Source organism: Bremia lactucae, linkage group LG1, assembly GCF_004359215.1.
Source record: "Bremia lactucae strain SF5 linkage group LG1, whole genome shotgun sequence".
Taxonomy (NCBI): Eukaryota; Oomycota; class Peronosporomycetes; order Peronosporales; family Peronosporaceae; genus Bremia; species Bremia lactucae.
Window position 1 is genome coordinate 409,873 of NC_090610.1, and position 18,464 is coordinate 428,336.

Sequence of the window (18,464 nt, forward strand, 5' to 3'; positions counted from 1 at the left end):
CCGCACCGAAGGTGTGTGATAGTTGGGTGGGAGGAGGCCCTATAGCCGAAATTCCCCATAGTGTAATGAGGGGTGCGGGGTTCCAATTAGAGAACTTCGTCAAAATTGAATCTCTAAGTGCGGCAAGCGCGGCCATATGATGGCTCGCTGCTATGCCAGAGTCCTTGCTGGAGTTAAGACGCCCAGCAAGAGGACACTCTACCCAAAGGGTGATGGCAAGAACCAGGTTGGCAAGACACCAACCATGAATAGACTGGTGTACAAACACAGCTGCTAACTCTACGCAGGACACCGGAAAGGATGTGCTCCTGCGAGAGGCGTATGCAACTGATGTCGTGTCGGACGCAGTTTTGAGGGTCCATTGACGGAATGTCAAAAGTCACCAAATCCTACCCAGCTTGTGGAGACTGGGATAGTGAATAGGATGATGACAAGTAGTCATGCGTCCAAAAGTCCCGCACGTAGCCGAGAGCCTGTGGCAGTAGACAGCGAGCTGACAAAAAGTCACGTGTTGCAAGAACTGCAAGAGCATGGTGCGGTTGGAAGAGTTGCTTAGCCGACAGAGCAACGGCACCCGCTTCCCGGTCAAAGGTTTTGGTAACTCGAAGAACGAGTACCTAACAGACAAGGACGATCAAAGGCACGTCGAAAAGGAGTGACCTTTGGATCGGTCCTGACAAAAGAAGACAGATTTTCGAACGAGGTGTTCGAGGCCGTCGAAGACTAAATAGCGGAGAAATCCTCTGTTCAGGTGCTCCAGCACGTCTTGAAATCTGCCGGTGAGATAGTAAAACTCCCGAAGATGCCGTAAGATTTGTTCTTCTCCGGATTTAAGGAAGGAAGGATCGTGAAGTAGTCGCACCAGTTCCAGAAGAGAGCTTGGTGGACTGTTGTCGTCTTCCACAATGGACGAGAGCGTCCTAGAAACGGAGAAAAAGACACGATTCGCTACTCAAGGTGGGATGCCTTGAAAGATAGCCCGTTTATTGATTTTTTGTGTAAACATCGTAATGTGTTCTCAGAAGAGACGCCAAGCCTTTACCGGCCGATAGAGGCATCGGACACGAAATTGATTTAGAACCTGGCACCAAGTATTTTGCGACCGGGCAATGGCCGTTGCCGAAAGAACAAGTCAATTATATCGATAAGTTCTTCGACAAGCGAGCCAAGGCGGGACATTTGCGTGAGAGCAAGGCGCCTCCCTGCAGCCCTTAGGCGTGTGTAAAGCCACAGGTGGATGGCGCTTAGTTCACGCTTGGAATAAGCTGAATATGGCCACCATTCCGGCGCAAACGCCAATCCCGCGGAAAGATGTCTTGTTGAACTCCATGGGAAGGTTAGCTATTTTTTCCGCGTTGGATTCCAAATATGGCTATCAGGTACTTGTCACTTTGCTATTTCGTCTAATTTGTCTTCCATTCGGTAATAAGAACGCAAAGGACACTGACTCAACGCCTTGAAAATGCTTAGGATACTGGCTCAACGCTTTGATTTTAGCGTAATGGCTAACACGAAAAACGACCCTTGGTGTATAATTCAAAGAGCTGACACCAGCGCAGCCTTTACGGAGAAATAGAGCAACGAACGCGTCTAACACCGGCTAGTTGCAGCGATTTACTTCAAATAAACAATTGTCCGAATTAAGTAGCCCCGTCATTTTTGCACCAAATATTATACCTTTTTATCGTATTCTGAAGAGATTTTTTGTAAATCAACGGAATACTTTCTCCTAAGCGAGCTCCTAACAATTTTATGTATATCAGATGGAACGAACGCCATCGGTAAGAAAGGATAAATAGAACATGCATGCATATCAAGATTGAAGAATCAGCCGGAAACCAGCTCAACGAAATCTATATCTTTTAAGTGTTTCGAAAAATTGTGACGTCTGAAACGTTGATAGTATGATTCTACTAGAGTGCGTTCCAGGAATGATCATAAGGTTAAAATGTTATAATGACCTCTGAAAATATTGTTTCAAAGTATAAAATCTGCTTGGATAATTTAAACTTTGGGAGGTTTTCAATAATATATTCACCTACGGACAGATTTCTCATTTTAGTAGAAGTAAGCTATATATGCATGTAATATTTCACTGAGAAAAAAAACATAATTACATATTTGTAGAGTTTAATTCTTGCGCTAAATAATGCGTATTATCGGAAGATCAAATTAATATGCAATAACTTATTATTTATTTAGTCTATGTGTAGTATTAAAATCCAACTGAATTAATATTTCTGAGCAGCTCGAAAATTTATCTACTTATAGTAGAAGATTTTTTACAAGCCTTACCTACAGTGTAGCGGAGCTACCTCGCTCCTTAAGTCAGAAAAAGACTTCTAGACTTATAGAGTCACTTAGTTCTATAGAACTAATAGGTTTTACAATTCAGTGAGTTGTAGAAGCTCGTAGAGCTTAATGAATGCTAGTTTAAGGGATTCAAAGGTTCGTTGAACCAAGTGGCAACTAGTGCCCGAGAGTATATACCTTAGGCTTCTTTCTCTCACAGATCAATGTGCAAGCTTTAGGAAGGCACTAGGCGCTTACGATCAAAGAAGAAGTTAAAACTTACCTACTTATTTAAATCTTAAACCTTACCGTAACTAGATTAAAATAAATTTCGTCCACCAGATTTATATCTGGCGGCTGCCACATATATTACCCATAATAAATGGGATTTTAGTGATTAACAATTTTCAATAGAGCACAAGGGTATTTTACCCTTGAAGTAAATGTACGACATCAATAGCTTTCACCAGCCGAAATTTGCTTCATTACACCCTCCCCCATCAGACTGTTGACACCGAGAGACAACATTGGCTTCATTTTCTCTTTGAGATTGAAATATAACAGTTCGGTTCCGTTTTCCATTCCTTTGTTTGATGGCAACTAAGCGTAAGCTACCGACTCTTTGCACCTTCCTCGACGATGCGAAGATGGTGGAATATGAAATTTACACTTCATCCGACCGTGAGTCAAACGAAATTACGAAACTGCTCGACGAAGAGCAAGAGCAGGCAATCCTCAGAAACGAAGAAGCTCGTCGTCAAGCTGTAGATCCTGTGAAAGCAAAAGCTCACAGTGAATATCAATTCACTCCACTTAGTGCCGAAGAGCGCCTTTAAGAGGTAACGGGTCGCAGCTTGACCATCTGGATCTCCGAACCTAAGGCGAGGACGCCGGCGGAGCTAGCTGTTCGCGACGCTCTTCATGAGCGATACCTGACGCCAAAGGTCGTGACGCGACGTTAGTATTTGAAACGATTGCGTGATCAGGCCCGTTCGGGCTTCGGTGACCTCAATGAGGAAAATTCCGATCGTCCTGTTTCCAAACAAATTAAAAAGCGAAAACGATGCTTCGTCTGAGAACTGGGTCCATTGAGCTCGCCGCCTCCGCAACATCTGGTCTGTAAGAGAGGCGGCGGATGTGGCAGATGCTCGTTTAGAGCGGAAGCTTTGCTTAACGCCAAAGGCAAATTACATCCGGCGCATCTGCCTCAAAAACGAGGATAGGTCTAGCCAGCACTCCAGTGCTTCAGTTGCCCGCTCAACGATGGATCGAAGCCGCACTAAGGCTACAGTTCCATTAAGACCAACTTCCATTGGTGGAAAGCATCGTTTGACGCAAGTTGACCCTGAGCGCGGCGCATAAAAACGTCAATAGCTTTCGGGAAATCTTGCCAAAAAAGTACCTCAAACTCCCATGATTGTTTAAAGGAAGGGTACCAAAGCCACTTCACCAGTTCTGGTATATGCTCGTGCGACGACGTCGCTTTAGAAGCTTTTACACGTGAACTGAAGGCTCCCTCGCTCATCGATCAACGCGGGAGGGGGCCGAAATATCGGTGGAAGCATTTGATTTCTTAAAGCACAAGGAGCAACTTCTTCGTGAAGGCTTTGCTCAGATTGAGGTTTTCTTAAAGCGGTCCATATTGGAACGTCAACAATCTGAATTAGAGAGCCAGCTACACATCTTGTTTAGGATGCAGCAATCTGCGGCACGGCCAACTGCCTCAGCGCAAGCGCTTTTAAGTCCACGTGGGAAGGGTCCCGCTATGGTTTAAGCAAGCTGACGTAGAATATAGCAGCTTGCGAGGAAGGTGAAGCCTGTAAGCTATACCCTTCTCTTGGCCACGACCATAAATGGTCCAATAAAGCGCGGGCGCAATTTGGTCCGGAAGACTGCAAAGACTAAGTTTGTAGGTAGGGTTTTAGCTATTAATAACACTCAGTCTCCGACCGCATAAGAATCCGGCCTGCGTGATAGCACATCAGCCAAAGCATTATGTTTGCCATGCTTATATTTCACCTCGAGATCGCATTCGCTGTGGACATGTCCAATCTGGTGTCAACCCGTCGGAACCGTGAAAACGCGTTCTCGATCAGATCAGAGACAGTTGGCATAGACAACTGTTTTGCTAACCGTGTTGGCAAAACACGCGATCAATAGACAGCCTTGCTGTGTTTTTACGACTGCGAAAAGGAAACGCCATCGAGCCAATCTCTTTGAGGGATGAGGCGACCTAGTCGCAGTGCGTAAAGACACGTGATCTGTATATATCACAATGGCTTCGAGCCTATCAGATGCACTCTGAATTTTGACAAGAGCATGTTTCATTGCAAGTAACTCTTTGTCATGAACTGAGTGGTTCTTTCCCGCAGTTTTAAGCTCTCTAGACTCGAACGCCACGTTCTCGCCCATCAGTATCTGTTTGCAACAGAGCACTGCCGATGGCAAAATCCGATGCGTCACAGACAGACACTGAAAGGCCAATTGGGATCCGGCAGAGCCACAATTGGGGCATGGATAAGACTATCCCTTTTTGCTTTAAAAACATCATTATCGGTGCTAGTCCAGCACCAATCCATATCCTTTTAAGAAGGGGATATATTAAAGTTGCAGAAAGTGCTCCTGTCATAAGAAGCTAATATACTTAGACACAAAAGTTTTGTTTTTCGTCACTAAAATTTTGCAAACCTTTCTTGGTTACCGCGTATTTTGGAACGCGGCTTAATGTGGTTCTTAACGCGGCCGCCACCGTCATTACTTAATGTTGTCGAAGGCTCGTTTTAGAGTAAGACTAAGTTCATAGAAAATATAATGAGGCAACAATCCCTATCTATACCAGCAATCTTGTACGGTGCAGGAAAACGTCGACAACCAGTAGGGGCGGGCGCCCTACTGGGGAAGACCTAGGCTCTGCTGAACCTCTGGAAGGTGAGAGTAAAACAATGATTAGCTCTGTGCGTAATGGCGCGGGGGATGAGCACAAGCCCGGCTTGTTAGTCGCTCAGGCGACTATAAAGGACTTTGATAAGCCATGGTCAATTTTAATCGACTCAAAGGCGTCTTGCAATTTTGCTCGACGTCTTTTCCTTTAAGGGAATCAGCGATATGCTATGACGCTTAAAGCGCATAAAGATGATATAATGTCTGTTCACTTATCGACTCGTGTCACTGTTCCTAAATCTCCGTTGAAATTAGTAGTTAAGTTTCTGGACTTTGACAGCGTGGAACGCTGTCTTGTCCTTGATTAGATTCGAGGTATGATCTCATCCTTGGTATGATTTGGCTTGAACGCCATGAACCCTGTATTGATTGGAAGTCAAAGGCCTTAGGTACAGCGCGCAATGTTCCTAGCAAAGTTTTGGAGAGTCATGAAACCCACCTTTGCTAGGCAACAAAACCGCTGTTGGTGCGAATCCCTGACCGAATCTGTCAGTGTGCTAGACATTGGAATGTCTGATTTTATGAATTTTAACGCTGAAAACACTAACTTTGAGCCCGTCTCAGGAAAAGGGAGTGGAACGGCACGTACCCCGTCGAGTGATACTTGTTGCGGAACGAACCACTGACTGCTGGAAGCATTGTGTGCCGAGGGCCGAGTCATCTAGGGTGTGTTATCCCTGGGACACGTGTCGTGGCACATCTACGGTCACTGGACAAGAAATTTAAGTTACATAACACCTCGTCGAATGTCGGATTGGACACCAGCTCTGGTACAGAGCAAAAAATTAAGGTTGTGAAACCTGTGAAACTTGGAAACATGGATGTTTCCGGCTTCTAAGAGGCGTATTGTCTTGTCACCGATACAGCAGAGACGCAAAGACGTCACAAAGTGATACTAGCGAGCAGTTGCATACGCTTGTTAATGGTGTGACTGGTAATATCGAGGGAGCAGTTAGCCTTGAGGCAATCCTTCCGTTAGATGCTCTTTTAAAGCTAGACGAAATGTCTGTTGGTGAGTTCGGTCGAGTCTTAAAGGCTCGTGACTTATCTGAGATGGTGATTATTCGACCGAATATTGAGTTAAACTCATCATCGCATTTGGACGAAGCTGTCCTGGAGGACACAAAAGCTGCACTTGGTGCGCGGAGTATATCATCGATCCCACGGTTAGTTAAAAATACAAGATGTGATTTTTACCAATCCACCATCGGTTTTACCTCCAGATAGAAGTGTCCGTCATGAAATTGACTTGATTCCTGAAATAAAATACTGCAATAGATGACAGTGGCCTTTACCAAAGGAATAGTGTGACGTCATTGACGATTTCTTCTATGCTACGCACGAGGCTGGAATGGCACGCGAAAGTAAATATCCATTCGACACCGACATTTTGTGTCAAAAAGCTAAATGATAAATGGCGCAGTATACATGCTTATAACAAGTTCGATGCTGCCACTATACCAGCTCAAATCCTTATTCCTAGATTGGATAATACATCTAAATGCATGTTTGAAGATGAAGAAATTCATTTTTAGTTTACTTCATTGGGATGCGAGGCCTTAGAGCAGATTCCTTTAAGGTAAAAGCCATAGTTGATTGGCCGATTCCTAAATACCAAAAATATTTACGTAAGTGGTTGGGCCTCGCCAACTACTTGCACATATATAAAGATAATTACTCTGATATGGCTAGGCCATTATCCGATATCCTTAAGGATACGGACTGGAGCTAAACTAGCACAAGATAATGATAATTTCAAGCAGTAAAGGATAGTCTTGTCTATGCCGCAATTTTGGCTCTGCCAAATCCAAATTGGCCTTTCAGTGTCGTCTGCGACGCATCGGATTTTGCGATCGGCAGTGCTCTGTACAACAGATAATGATGGGCGAGAACGTGTAATTGCGTTCGAGCCTAGACATATCAAAACTGCGGAAAGGAACTTCTCAGTTCCTGACAAAGAATTACTTGCAATGAATTCTGCTCTTGTCAAATTCAGAGTGAATCTGCTAGGTTCTAAGCCGTTTGTGATATATACAGATCACGTGTTCTACGCACTGCGATTAAGTAACCCCATCTCTCACAGAGAATAGCTCGATGGCTTTCCTTTGTCGCCGAAAATAATTTCGAGGTGAAGTATAAGCCTGGCAAGCAGGATGCTTTGGCTGATGCATTACCACGCAGGCCGAATTATGAGCTCTCTCATATAACGACGATTATGTCATCAACTACAGAAATAATCCGTTCGGCTTACTCCAAGGACGAACAAAGTGTAGCCGTGCTACGAGCTCTAAAGATCAATGAGTTGAATACCTCGGACATTGAATTGTCGACACATTTGCGCGCGAGCTTATATCGATTATCATCGATAACGGCCTGTTGCTTTATAGCACTGATACGGCGAATACTGCGCGGATCGTCGTTCCTCATGATGAGGATTTAAAGTATCGAATTCTCTATTAGGCACATAATACTGCTCTAGGTGGTCATTTCGGTCAAAAGAAGACCTACAACTCCGTGAGCCAGACTTACTGGTGGCGCAAGCTTTTCAAATTGGGTAAGCATCTACGTTCGCACATACGAAACTTGCCAGCCCTCGGCCCATGCAACTGCCACACTGGCCAGTCTTCCCGTATCCATAGGGTGTTGGGTGTCCATTAGCATGGGTTTTTTATTTGGGCTACCTAAAGATTCGGATGGCAACACAGCTTCGCTGACCGATGAGCAAAATGGCTCATTTATATTTATATATATATATAAGCGGCCGTACCAGATACAATTGACTGTTCATTAATCGCTAGTTTAAAAGTAAACACGTGTTGCCTGTGGCAATAGTCTTTGATAAAGACGCTCTTTTCACGGGTAAATTCTCACAATCAATTTTTTGCGTGCTTGGCACCAGATTGGACATGTCCACAGCGGACCATTCATAGACCGATGGTGAAACTGACCGTGTCAATTCCGTCATTGAAGACGTTCTGCGCAGTGTGTGTGCTGAAACACCACAGCGCTGGAGCACAAAGCTTCTGGTCGTAGAGTATTCGCTAAATAATGCTGTGCACGCCTCTACAGGCTATACTCCGCTCTATGTCAATGGTCTCACACACCCAAGCGTTACGTTAACGATACGATTACGTGGATTAGGTCTTGGTGGGGGAGTTTTAGCTGAGAAGCTTGCTGATATCAGCCCTGTTAGGAATATACGTTCGGAAATAACTAAGCGAGTTTCTCGCAACGCGATTTAGTGTCTTAAGACATATGCGAGACACAAATGGCTGGTAGCCAAGACAAACAGAAAGAACAAGCGGATGTCAAAAACAGAAGTTGTATTGATTTCTCTGCGGTCGGAGACCACCAAGGCCAAAGAACCTACCTACAAACTTAGTTTCTGCGGTCTTTAAGACCAAATTGCACCCACGCTTTGTTGGACCATTTATGGTCGTGGCGAAGAAGGGCCTATCTTAAACCCTAACCTTCCTCGCAAGCTGCGTACACACCCAGTATTCTTCGTCGGCTTGCTTAAGCCATATCAGGATCCTTTCCACGTGGACTCTAAGGCGATGAGACAGGCGGCCGTGCCGCAGATTGCTGCATCCTTACCAGGATGTCCAGCCGGCCCTAAAATTGAAGTTGTTGACGTCTCAACGTCGAAAGACGGTTTTAACCGCGGCATTAGAGCCCTCAATCCGAGCAAAGCTCTTGCGAAAAATTTTCACCTGCTTTAAAGCATTAAAGGTTTCCATCGAGATTTCGGCCTCACCCCGTTACACAGTAGGTGAAAGCATTATCATGCATTCAGATAACGTGAAGGATTATAAAATTAGTCTACAAATTGCTACGCATTAAACGTTTCATTGTTGAGAATTCCATTACAAGTGTAGTGACTGCAAGTCCATCTTTTACTACACTCTTGCTTCGTGCAGCTGTGTGACCCATCCATCCTGTATATACTGATAATTAGTACATGACGTATACAATTTCAGACAAAATGAAGAGGCACATGTTCAAACGGAGCACGGGAGGATGGACTAGGCTTCATCGCAAGCACGTATGCACTTGCGCACGAATTTATACTGACGAGGCCAGTAAAAATCGCAACTTACTGTGGGGTAAGTCTTCCCACGTCAGCGATCTCCGCTTATTAGGTGCAACATGACACTCATGCATGATGCGCTATCGCAAATCATTGCGAGTGAGGGTGGCGATAAGAGGTGTATCGCTAGCAAAGACTATATAAGACAAGAAACCATTGCGTATTGTGAATCGATCTGATAAAGATAGAAACATCCTTAAGGAATTTTTGCGACGGATATATGAGGTGATCTATCAAATCTTTAATAGCCCAATTTCTTTATGCGCTCTAATTACTTTGCCAAGTAAGATTGACCACGGATCAGTTGAAAATAATGATACACAACAGTGAGCTTATCCACACTATGGCTGGCGCAGCCGGCTCAAAATTAGGCCGGTACGAAAGCGTTATAGCGATGACACTAAGCCGTCCTAGGTAAAGTCCCACAAGAAGTTTTACTCCGCAAAGAAAGACAACCAATTTCACCATTTTTTGCGTGAGGTGTGGACTATTTCCGGGCCGTGCGTAAAGACGCATAGTCCGTATAACAATGAACGGTCTATTTTCTAAGAGATAGCTTAAAAATTAAGCCAGTGCATAATATGTGGCAATGATATCTTTGTCATGCGCTGGATAATGTCGCTCAGCTAGTAGTAGCTGACGCCACTGATAGCAGGCGATGCGCTCGTAGCCGTTTGAATCGTGCTACATTAACGCACAGCCGAATACAAAGTCGCTGGCGTCGCTGATGACATGAAATGATCTTTCTTGGCTCGCAATCGCCATAATTAGCGATTGCATCAAGCTTTGCTTGATATTCTCAAAGGAGCGCTGGCAATCAGCGTTCCATGACCATTTACATTCTTATTTTAACAAACAAGAAATATGCTGTTATCTTGGATAATTAAGCGATTACATATGTGAGTACGACGCTAAGCCAAGAAACTTACGAAGTCCCTTAACATCGACTGGCACCGGTCAGTCGGTGATCGACTTGATATTTTTAGGATTGGGGCGTACACCGTGTTTACCACGATGCACTCAAGTGATATTTTACTTGCAGCGAATGTGCACTTCTTTAGATTTGGATAGAGCTTGTGCTTACATATATATGTAAGAACTTTGGACGTGAGTACGATGTACTGTAACGTCCGACTTTCCGTTCGTGCCTCGGCTATGAACGAAAATATCATCAAAATAATTCGGTGCGAAATCCTGCATGGATCGCAACAGATTGGTTACACATCTGTTGAATGTTGCAGAGGCATTACTAAGACCCTGTGGTAAACTAGCCACTTCCAAAGCATACCGCTTTGGCACTTACTGCGGTAAATAAATTATCCTGTTCACGCATTATGATCTAATAAAATTTACCCCTCAGATCATGGATGAATGGATGTACTCTTTGACATTCCGTCAATAATTATATCTTCTGTAGATATTGACGTTTGAGCTGGTGGCGTTCCAATTATTAAACGCATGCTTAATCCGCCATTCTCCTGCTGACATAAGATCGGAGAGCTATGTGGGGAGGCTTATTCCTCACGTAGCCCGCTGCTAAGCATTCGGCAAAGTACTTGTCGATCGCTGATACTTGTTCACGAGGCAGAGGCCACTGCTTCGTAACACAGTGTTTCGAGCCTTAATATCGTGACGAGTGCCTTTATCATTTGGCATTTTGCGTGGTACCGAATAATGGAACACATTGTGAATTTGATCAGATCCTTATACAAAGTATTTTGTTTGATACAACACCCAAGATTAAGACGGAAAACGTTCGATCCGAGTCTTCTCATCGAGGACACTTTCGTGCATCGATAAGCTGCTGAGAACCCGTTCGTTCTCAGGAAATACTTTTGACGACCGAATATCGATCAAGTACTCGTCACTTGTGACAAGTATGCAGATATGCTTGACTTTGCAACTGCGCAGATCACGCAACAACAGTTTCGGTTCTAGCGTTGGCAATTGAATTAATCTCTGAAGATAACTACGGATGCACTAATTGATCAAATGTATAAGCGGCTGCTTACTAAGTCGTTTAACGTATCGGTTTCTTTCTGGGAGCTTTTTTCCACAAGTTCCTGGGGACTTTGTTCCTTAGGATGTTGGGGCGATACTCTTTTGTTTATTTAGGGACTATCCTCCCCTACTACCTCGACCTGTTGTTGCTTAACCACACCGAGACCCTCTACGATCGACTCTCCATTCGATCTAGTATTATCGCCTGTCACTTTGACAGATGTCTTATATTTTTTATATGTGACTTTTAAGTAAGCACCCCTGTTCCGATTTGCTCAACTTATTCGAGTGGTCGAACTTCAAAGCTGCCAGGGAACGGAGCGGAAAATCGTTTGTCTCTTTAATTTGCAAGGTGATGAGGTTAGCCTCATCACCAGGGGCAGTTACACACAACTTTTGTGTGTGACGAGCAACTTACGTCAGAAGACCTGCAAATATTCTTGACTTTGCTGGATCAGTAGGGCGCACCTACTGACCCCGACCGTTTTTTTCGATCCGCTTGTCGTTGCGATTTCGCAAAAGTGTCTGATACGCGTCCTCGCTGTTCCTAGCCGAAGATTGATCGTTTCGCTCAGTGTTTCTTGACACTGGGCGTGGCGCACTACACTCATAGGGTAGTGGCCCTTCTTTTGACAACGATTGATTTTTTGCAATCGTTTGTAACTTGAAGAGCGAGGTTTGTCGCTTTCGAGCTACAAGAGTTTCATAGGTTTTGGATCTATGACTTTTTCTCGTCTTGGTGGACAATAAGCACCCGAGTGGACGTAAGCCAAAGTTCTCCTGTTCCGCTATTGAGATAGATCAGTCTAGCGTCTCCAGTTCTAGACGGGACAGGTGGAGGCCTTGGTAAACACAGAAACCTGAGTTTTGCACATCAATGGTTTACTCACGGTACAACTGACTAAGTATCGTGTGTGCTGGGCGTAAGCGTGAAGGTCAACCTTGCCGTGTTTATAATTCAGGAGCTCTGTTCGTGTCATGAGTTCGGCACGTGGTAGCCCAAACGTTTGTCTGAGCCGGGTCTTGAAGATCCCAGACGTCCCAAAAACGTACGGGTCGCGAAGTTGGAGCCCTAAGGCCCAAAATGTGGCACGTTCGGCCAAGTTGTATATGCCAAACTTCACTGTTGTTGCATCGTCATCGATGCGGCGCGCTTCAATGGCATCGTTTAATTCGACGATCCATTTCGACAACGATTCACCTTCAATTGCCCTGAACTTGGAGAAATTAGTCTCCAAGCTTTTTAAGTCAACGCGCATGCGTCGGCCCGCAATTAGCATCTAAATGCTGCTTGTTCTTGTTAGCTCAATAGCTCTACCTGCCGAGAGTCTTGCCGGTTATACCTTTTTCTGAGCCGCATCGAATCCACTCGGTGATAGCCGAATGTAGTCGTCCTTTGGTAGAGCGAACAGCATGGCGACAACGGCTGGCCCGCCCAACGATAAACTCATTCGTTTGACCGCGTTCTATTCGAGGTCACACACGCGAGTGAACCTCTCACGCGTGGCGTGTATGCGACCACGCGCGGCGTAAGAGCTTCTTTCTTCTTCATCCAACAAGTCCTGTTGGATGGTACGTACGTGGTTGTTGAACGGACCACCAATTACTACCAGATGTAACGGGGTAACTTTCGCTACTACTGCCTCGGTACTAGCTAACATACAGTGATAACATTGAAGGTAAAGATGCAGCCGAATACTTCACGTAAAAGACGTGCAGAGGAAGGGTTTTAAGTTGCTAAAAATTCTTAGCAACTCTAGATCAATACTAAGGTAGACCAAAGAATATTTGCCTTGCTACCATTGGTACATGAGATAACAATGTCAAGCAGCTAGTAGCAATTGGTATGCGCATGGCTGCCCTAGTACAGGGAAAAGTAAAATTGTATTAAGATTATCAAGTGTCTAGGTATTGCTATCTTCTTTAACTGACTAAATTTAATAATCTAAGAATGTATTACGATTCATTGCTCACCGCCAATTCGTGTGTGTAACAGCGATTCGGGGTTGATCTTAAGACTTGAATCAATTAATAAACAGAACTGCGTCATTGCCGCCACGATATTACCGTTTATGGTAATGTTGGAAATGTTAAGAGAACATTATTTACATATAGGAAGAATATATTTATGTAACGAAACACCTTTTTACACCCACAGACTACCAGTGTCTAATATGTATAAAATATACCCACAATTCACATTCGCCTTTTGGCGAAATTAAGAAGCTAAGAAGCCATGTCGGCAGATTGGCTATCGCCATCTACGGTTAGATTGTGGTATGAAACAAGCAAATCGTTATGGCGGATAGTTAAATTATAGTTTTTCTCATCATATGATGGGAAAAACTATAATTTTAGCTAAGTAAGAAAGAGAGCTAGCTCATTCCAAAGGCAATGTGTAACAAGGTAGCCCGTTATATATCCATTCTTACCAATAAAAAAGAGGAATAACAAGAATTAATTTATCTTTGTGGATAATATTTTCAAATTTACCACACATGGTGATATTGTAACACCAATCGCTGCTAGACGCACGAATGGGGGTGAGCAATGAGTCACCATATTATTAATATAATTAAGCCAGAACTAGAAGGTACGAGTCCATAAAACTAGAAAATACAGTTTTAGTTTTTCTCCGTACAAAGCATTCCTTAGTATTTTCCTATTGATACTAAGCTAGGCTTAGCAACCTAAACATCCTCCTCTGCACGTCGTGTAAATAAAATATTCGGAGGCACCTTGCCTACAGTACTATGAGTGTATGATAGATTGTACTGATGCAGTACAAGCAAAAGGTGTCTCGTTACACAATTTCTTCGTTTTACAATTAGAAGCCACATAATGTCAAAGGTTGCAGTACTTTTATAAAGGTTCGGATGTATTAGTTTGGCGTCATTTAGTGTGCTCGCAAGCGCAATGGCGTACTAAACGTTTTTTTACAAGTGATGACAAACTAGCATCTATTCCTTAAGGTTGGTCCTGCATAAGCTAATACGTCAGATATCGCTGCAAATAGTCACGTCTGTCAAGACCGTTTATGTAAAGGCGTATTGACTTACTTCAGTTCCACGGATGAACACAAACTCAGAGTTTTTCATTGAGCGACGTATGCGCAACCTAGAATCTAACCCGCTCAGGTGCCTTCTTATGAGAAACGCTTTTTGGGAATACGAGATTAAATCCCGACAGGTGTCAAAGTCACGCCTCAATTCGCAGGCTGAACCAGAACGGTGGTAGAACTGCTGAAGTCAAAAATACCAAGCGTACAGACTGTACTGGATTTATCAGAGAAGAGAGATACAATAAGCCAATAAGCTCCACTGTCATTTTGAGATCTCGGAGCCCAATTGTTCATTAATTGAAGCGGAGCAACTTGGCTTTTTAAGTCAGAGGAAGACATATAGGCTCAGAGAGTCACTTAGTTCTATAAAATTAATCGGTTTAACCAACTCAGTGAGTTGTACAAGCTCGTAGAGCTTAATGAATCCTAATTCAAGGAATTCTGCGGATGTGGCTGATGTTCTTTTATAACGGAAGCTTCGATTTTATTTCGCAAAGCTTATGGCCAAAGGCCAGTTACGTCCAGCGTATCTGCCTTAAACGAGGGTGATCTAGCCAGCCTTCCAGTGCTTCAGTTGTCCGCGCAATCATGGATCCAAGCCGCACTGAGGCTACAGATCCATTGTATCCTTACGTCTATATGTGTGTAGCGACGTTTGGCGCAAGTTGACTCCTAGCGCGGCACTGAACACGTAACGGCAATCTTGCCGATGGGGTACATCAAACTCCCAAGAGTTATTTTACGAGGGATACCCAAGCCACTTCACCAGATACTGGTATTGACTCTTGCGTCGACGTCGCTTTAGAAATTTCTCCAGAACACGTGAAACTGAAGGTTCCCTCGCTCATCGAGCACGCAGAAGGTATCGTTACATGAATTAACACTTAAGGTTGCTAATCAATATATTATCTAAAAGGTAGATAATATTTGGAGAATATTACATTACATAGTAATATTCGGAAAGAATATCCATTGGTAGATAAAGGCCATTATATCTACTTGCTACTGGGTCCAGTCAGCCGCGCAAAGAGAGAGACCGATAAGACTTTACTTTATGTTTTGTATTAGTAAAAATTAAGTAAGTATTAAATAGATAGAAACAGAAGAGCTTAAATATATATTAAATGCAGTTTGCTTTCAACCCTCTTTTAAGCAAGTGTTTTAAGAGTCTTCCTTTGCACGTACTAGTGTACTTGAAGTAACGTGAGGCACCACTCGTACTGAAGCAGTGCGAAGTGGACTTGTACTGAAGCAGTACAAGTCGGCAGTGCCCCGTTACATACTGGCTCCGGGCACGTACTTACGGATTGCCGACATCAGCTTCTAATCTTCATTTTGGCTACATTTCGGAAAAATACTCGGTATTAACGGAAAATATTCAAACACCATAAATTTCTTTTTTTTTTAGCCTTACAGCCGCCGAGATTTTGAATGTGTGTTAAACCGCTCGAAAGTCTATCTTTTTGCAACATGTGCGAGCTATTGGATAAACACCACCTGGCAAATATAATTTCCATTATGTGGCTGAGCCAATGCAACTTATTGGGCTCGCAATATATTTAAAAACAATCTCAGGACTTATAAATCCTTGCGTTTGTGGTTGGATCGTAATATTGCGCAATACTACCCGAGATTATTTTACTTGCTCTGTCCTTTTGCATTGTATAGTCTCTTAAGTCGTAACGCAAGCAAAAGACTGAATGCCCGCAGTAACCGTAAGACTGCAACCGTCCCATTAGCTACACCGTTGTTTTAGAAATGCAAAGCACGGAACGTGCCTTCTTTTATCTAGCTCTACATAGGACGCAGTTTAATTGTCATGCGTCGGAAAATTAATATCTTACTATTTGAGAATAGTCATGCTTTTAGTTGGTAGAACGCGTCGTGAGCAGTTCTCGTACCACCTCACGAGTCCAAGGCTGTTGAAATTGCATTGAGCGCGGCACTGTACACTCATCGAGCTCCGTCTCGGCAACCAAAATCTAACGTAACGCATAGTACATGATACATCAGGAGCTTTAATAGACAAATGACGCACAAACCTCTTCATCCGCTAGCTGAGACGTTTTGACGTCAGCCATGAAGCCACATGGATCTTGAGCAAATTCGGTCATCCACTTTTTTTTCCGCGTGTACATTTGTAAACGCTCGAAAAGATCCACTTCCTGTTTCTTCAGTAGCGTCATTTCTTTTTCCTGGTCTTGTTGCATTTCTTCGCATTCCTTGAGAGCACGGGCGCGGACCTCATCGAGCTCGGATGTTGCTGCAACGGACACGTCAAAGAACTTTTCATCAAGTATTTTTGCATTACAAGCTGTCGAGAGACTGAGCGTGTATTCTAAACGAATCATGCCGATTGGCGTCAAATGCTTTTTAAGCGCCACAATGATCGACGTAAAAGGCAGCGACACACACGCAAGAATCTGTAGTAGTCTATCGTCACAAAAGACCACGCGACAGTCGTCCGGCTTGATAAGATTGCGCACCTTGATGTACTCCCACATGGCCAGCACAATATCCTGCTTCGTGTACGCTTTGGCAGGACCGAGATACTGACCAATCGCTGCTTCCAACTCGGAAGAAATCGTAAAACGTTCGGGCGTTTGGGCAGGGAGCAGTTTGATTTTCACGGTATGTGCCGTGCTTCCTACCCTCGTTATTTCTAATCCATCCACTTCGTGACTCGTCTTTTGAAAGCTTGTCCACTATTGCACTATCGTGTCAAAAGCCAATCTCAAATATTACAAAAATATACGAAAATAAGCACCTCAATCATGTGGTCCGAGTATGAATGCGGGTCCAGCTCAATAGACGCTTTTCGAAAGTAGCTTGAAAATTTCTTTGAAAATTAAAATACATTGGCAGTCCCACAAATAAAATTCCTGAGACCAAAATGTTGTAAACGACTTACTACGATAGTTGGCTCGCCCGCTGTAGCGTCGATGCCTTCAATCTTGAGCGTCCACCTACCCGGCGTGGCCTGCACCGCTGGAATGTACGAGTGATATACGCGCACACGCAGCTGCTTGGTCTGTGTATGGAGCGGATAGTATCGCTCCCCACGCAGCTCGTGCATGGTGGCCATGACACGCATAGTGAGCTGTTGGTGCGCCGCATGGGCGCGCTTCAGCAGATCGATATCACGCTGGCACTGCCACTCTCCATGTGTTAAACTCTATAGTGAATATATCAAGTGCATTTAGGTAAAAAGTAGTGCCGTGATAGTTCGAAAGCGAAAGGATGAACGCACATACCGGAGGCAGCTCCCTCATGTTGATGTCTTGACAATTTTATTGGTACGATTTAAGATGCAGATATTTAGATCGCAAATTTAGGATAACACGCCGCAATTTATTAAAATTTCTTTTGCGGTCTTGTATTGCACACAATTCTAACTCTAATTTGGCAAATCGATCAATCGATTGTGCATTTATCGATTAGAATAGTGTTATTTAATTAATTTTGACAGTTCTACTTGTTTAATTTGCAATTGATGATTCCCTCACAAAATAAAATTGGAGACAGAGCATATTTGATATGTTCTAAATTTATTTTCAAACCAAATAAAATTCATCTGTCATTTTTTCTTGTCGCTGTAGCTTAGGTAGCAGTTTAACCTTCTCCACTAATCCGCGCTAAATCTGTTCTTAGCAAAAGTCGATTGAACCTTTTGGTTGAAACGATGACTGGCCGGTTAAAACGTTGGTAGCACCGTCAGAGCCTTCGATACATCGATTAAATTCAATTGCATTGCGCCTTTTTGCATCCAGTCTGCAGCGCTTTTCATCTTAATTAGTGTCTCGGTTGCTATCATCGGGATCTTTCGGGCTCCGCCGCTTGAAATATTGGCTTTGGCCAACCTTAATATTTTGGCAGCCTCTGTTCCCTCAAGTCGCTCTGCGGTCATTCTAAACGCCTTTCAGTGTCCAAAAATATCAAAACCGGTGCTTTTAAAATGACCCAGAATTCGATTAGCTGTCACAAGTTGAACATTGCTTAATCTTTCCGCCGTGCCTATACCGGCTCTTTTGAGTAGACAAAGCAAGATAAATTCGAATTTTTATTCTGAGGTAAATTGTT

General features: G+C 43.7%; 2 protein-coding genes across 2 annotated transcripts; both read right to left on the reverse strand.

Moving 5' to 3' along the window:
• Positions 1 to 15,888: 15,888 nt before the first annotated feature.
• Positions 15,889 to 17,656, reverse strand: CCR75_006160 (uncharacterized protein; the record flags this gene model as incomplete). Its single annotated transcript, XM_067964231.1, has 5 exons — positions 15,889 to 16,366; positions 16,427 to 17,089; positions 17,152 to 17,223; positions 17,296 to 17,559; positions 17,639 to 17,656. The coding sequence occupies 5 exons, from the start codon at positions 17,654 to 17,656 to the stop codon at positions 16,250 to 16,252; spliced, it is 1,134 nt and encodes a 377-aa protein (XP_067822943.1). The 3' UTR covers positions 15,889 to 16,249.
• A 422-nt stretch (positions 17,657 to 18,078) lies between these two features.
• Positions 18,079 to 18,291, reverse strand: CCR75_006159 (uncharacterized protein; the record flags this gene model as incomplete). The annotated part of the gene is made up of 1 exon (XM_067964230.1): positions 18,079 to 18,291. The coding sequence occupies one exon, from the start codon at positions 18,289 to 18,291 to the stop codon at positions 18,079 to 18,081; it is 213 nt and encodes a 70-aa protein (XP_067822463.1).
• Positions 18,292 to 18,464: the final 173 nt, after the last annotated feature.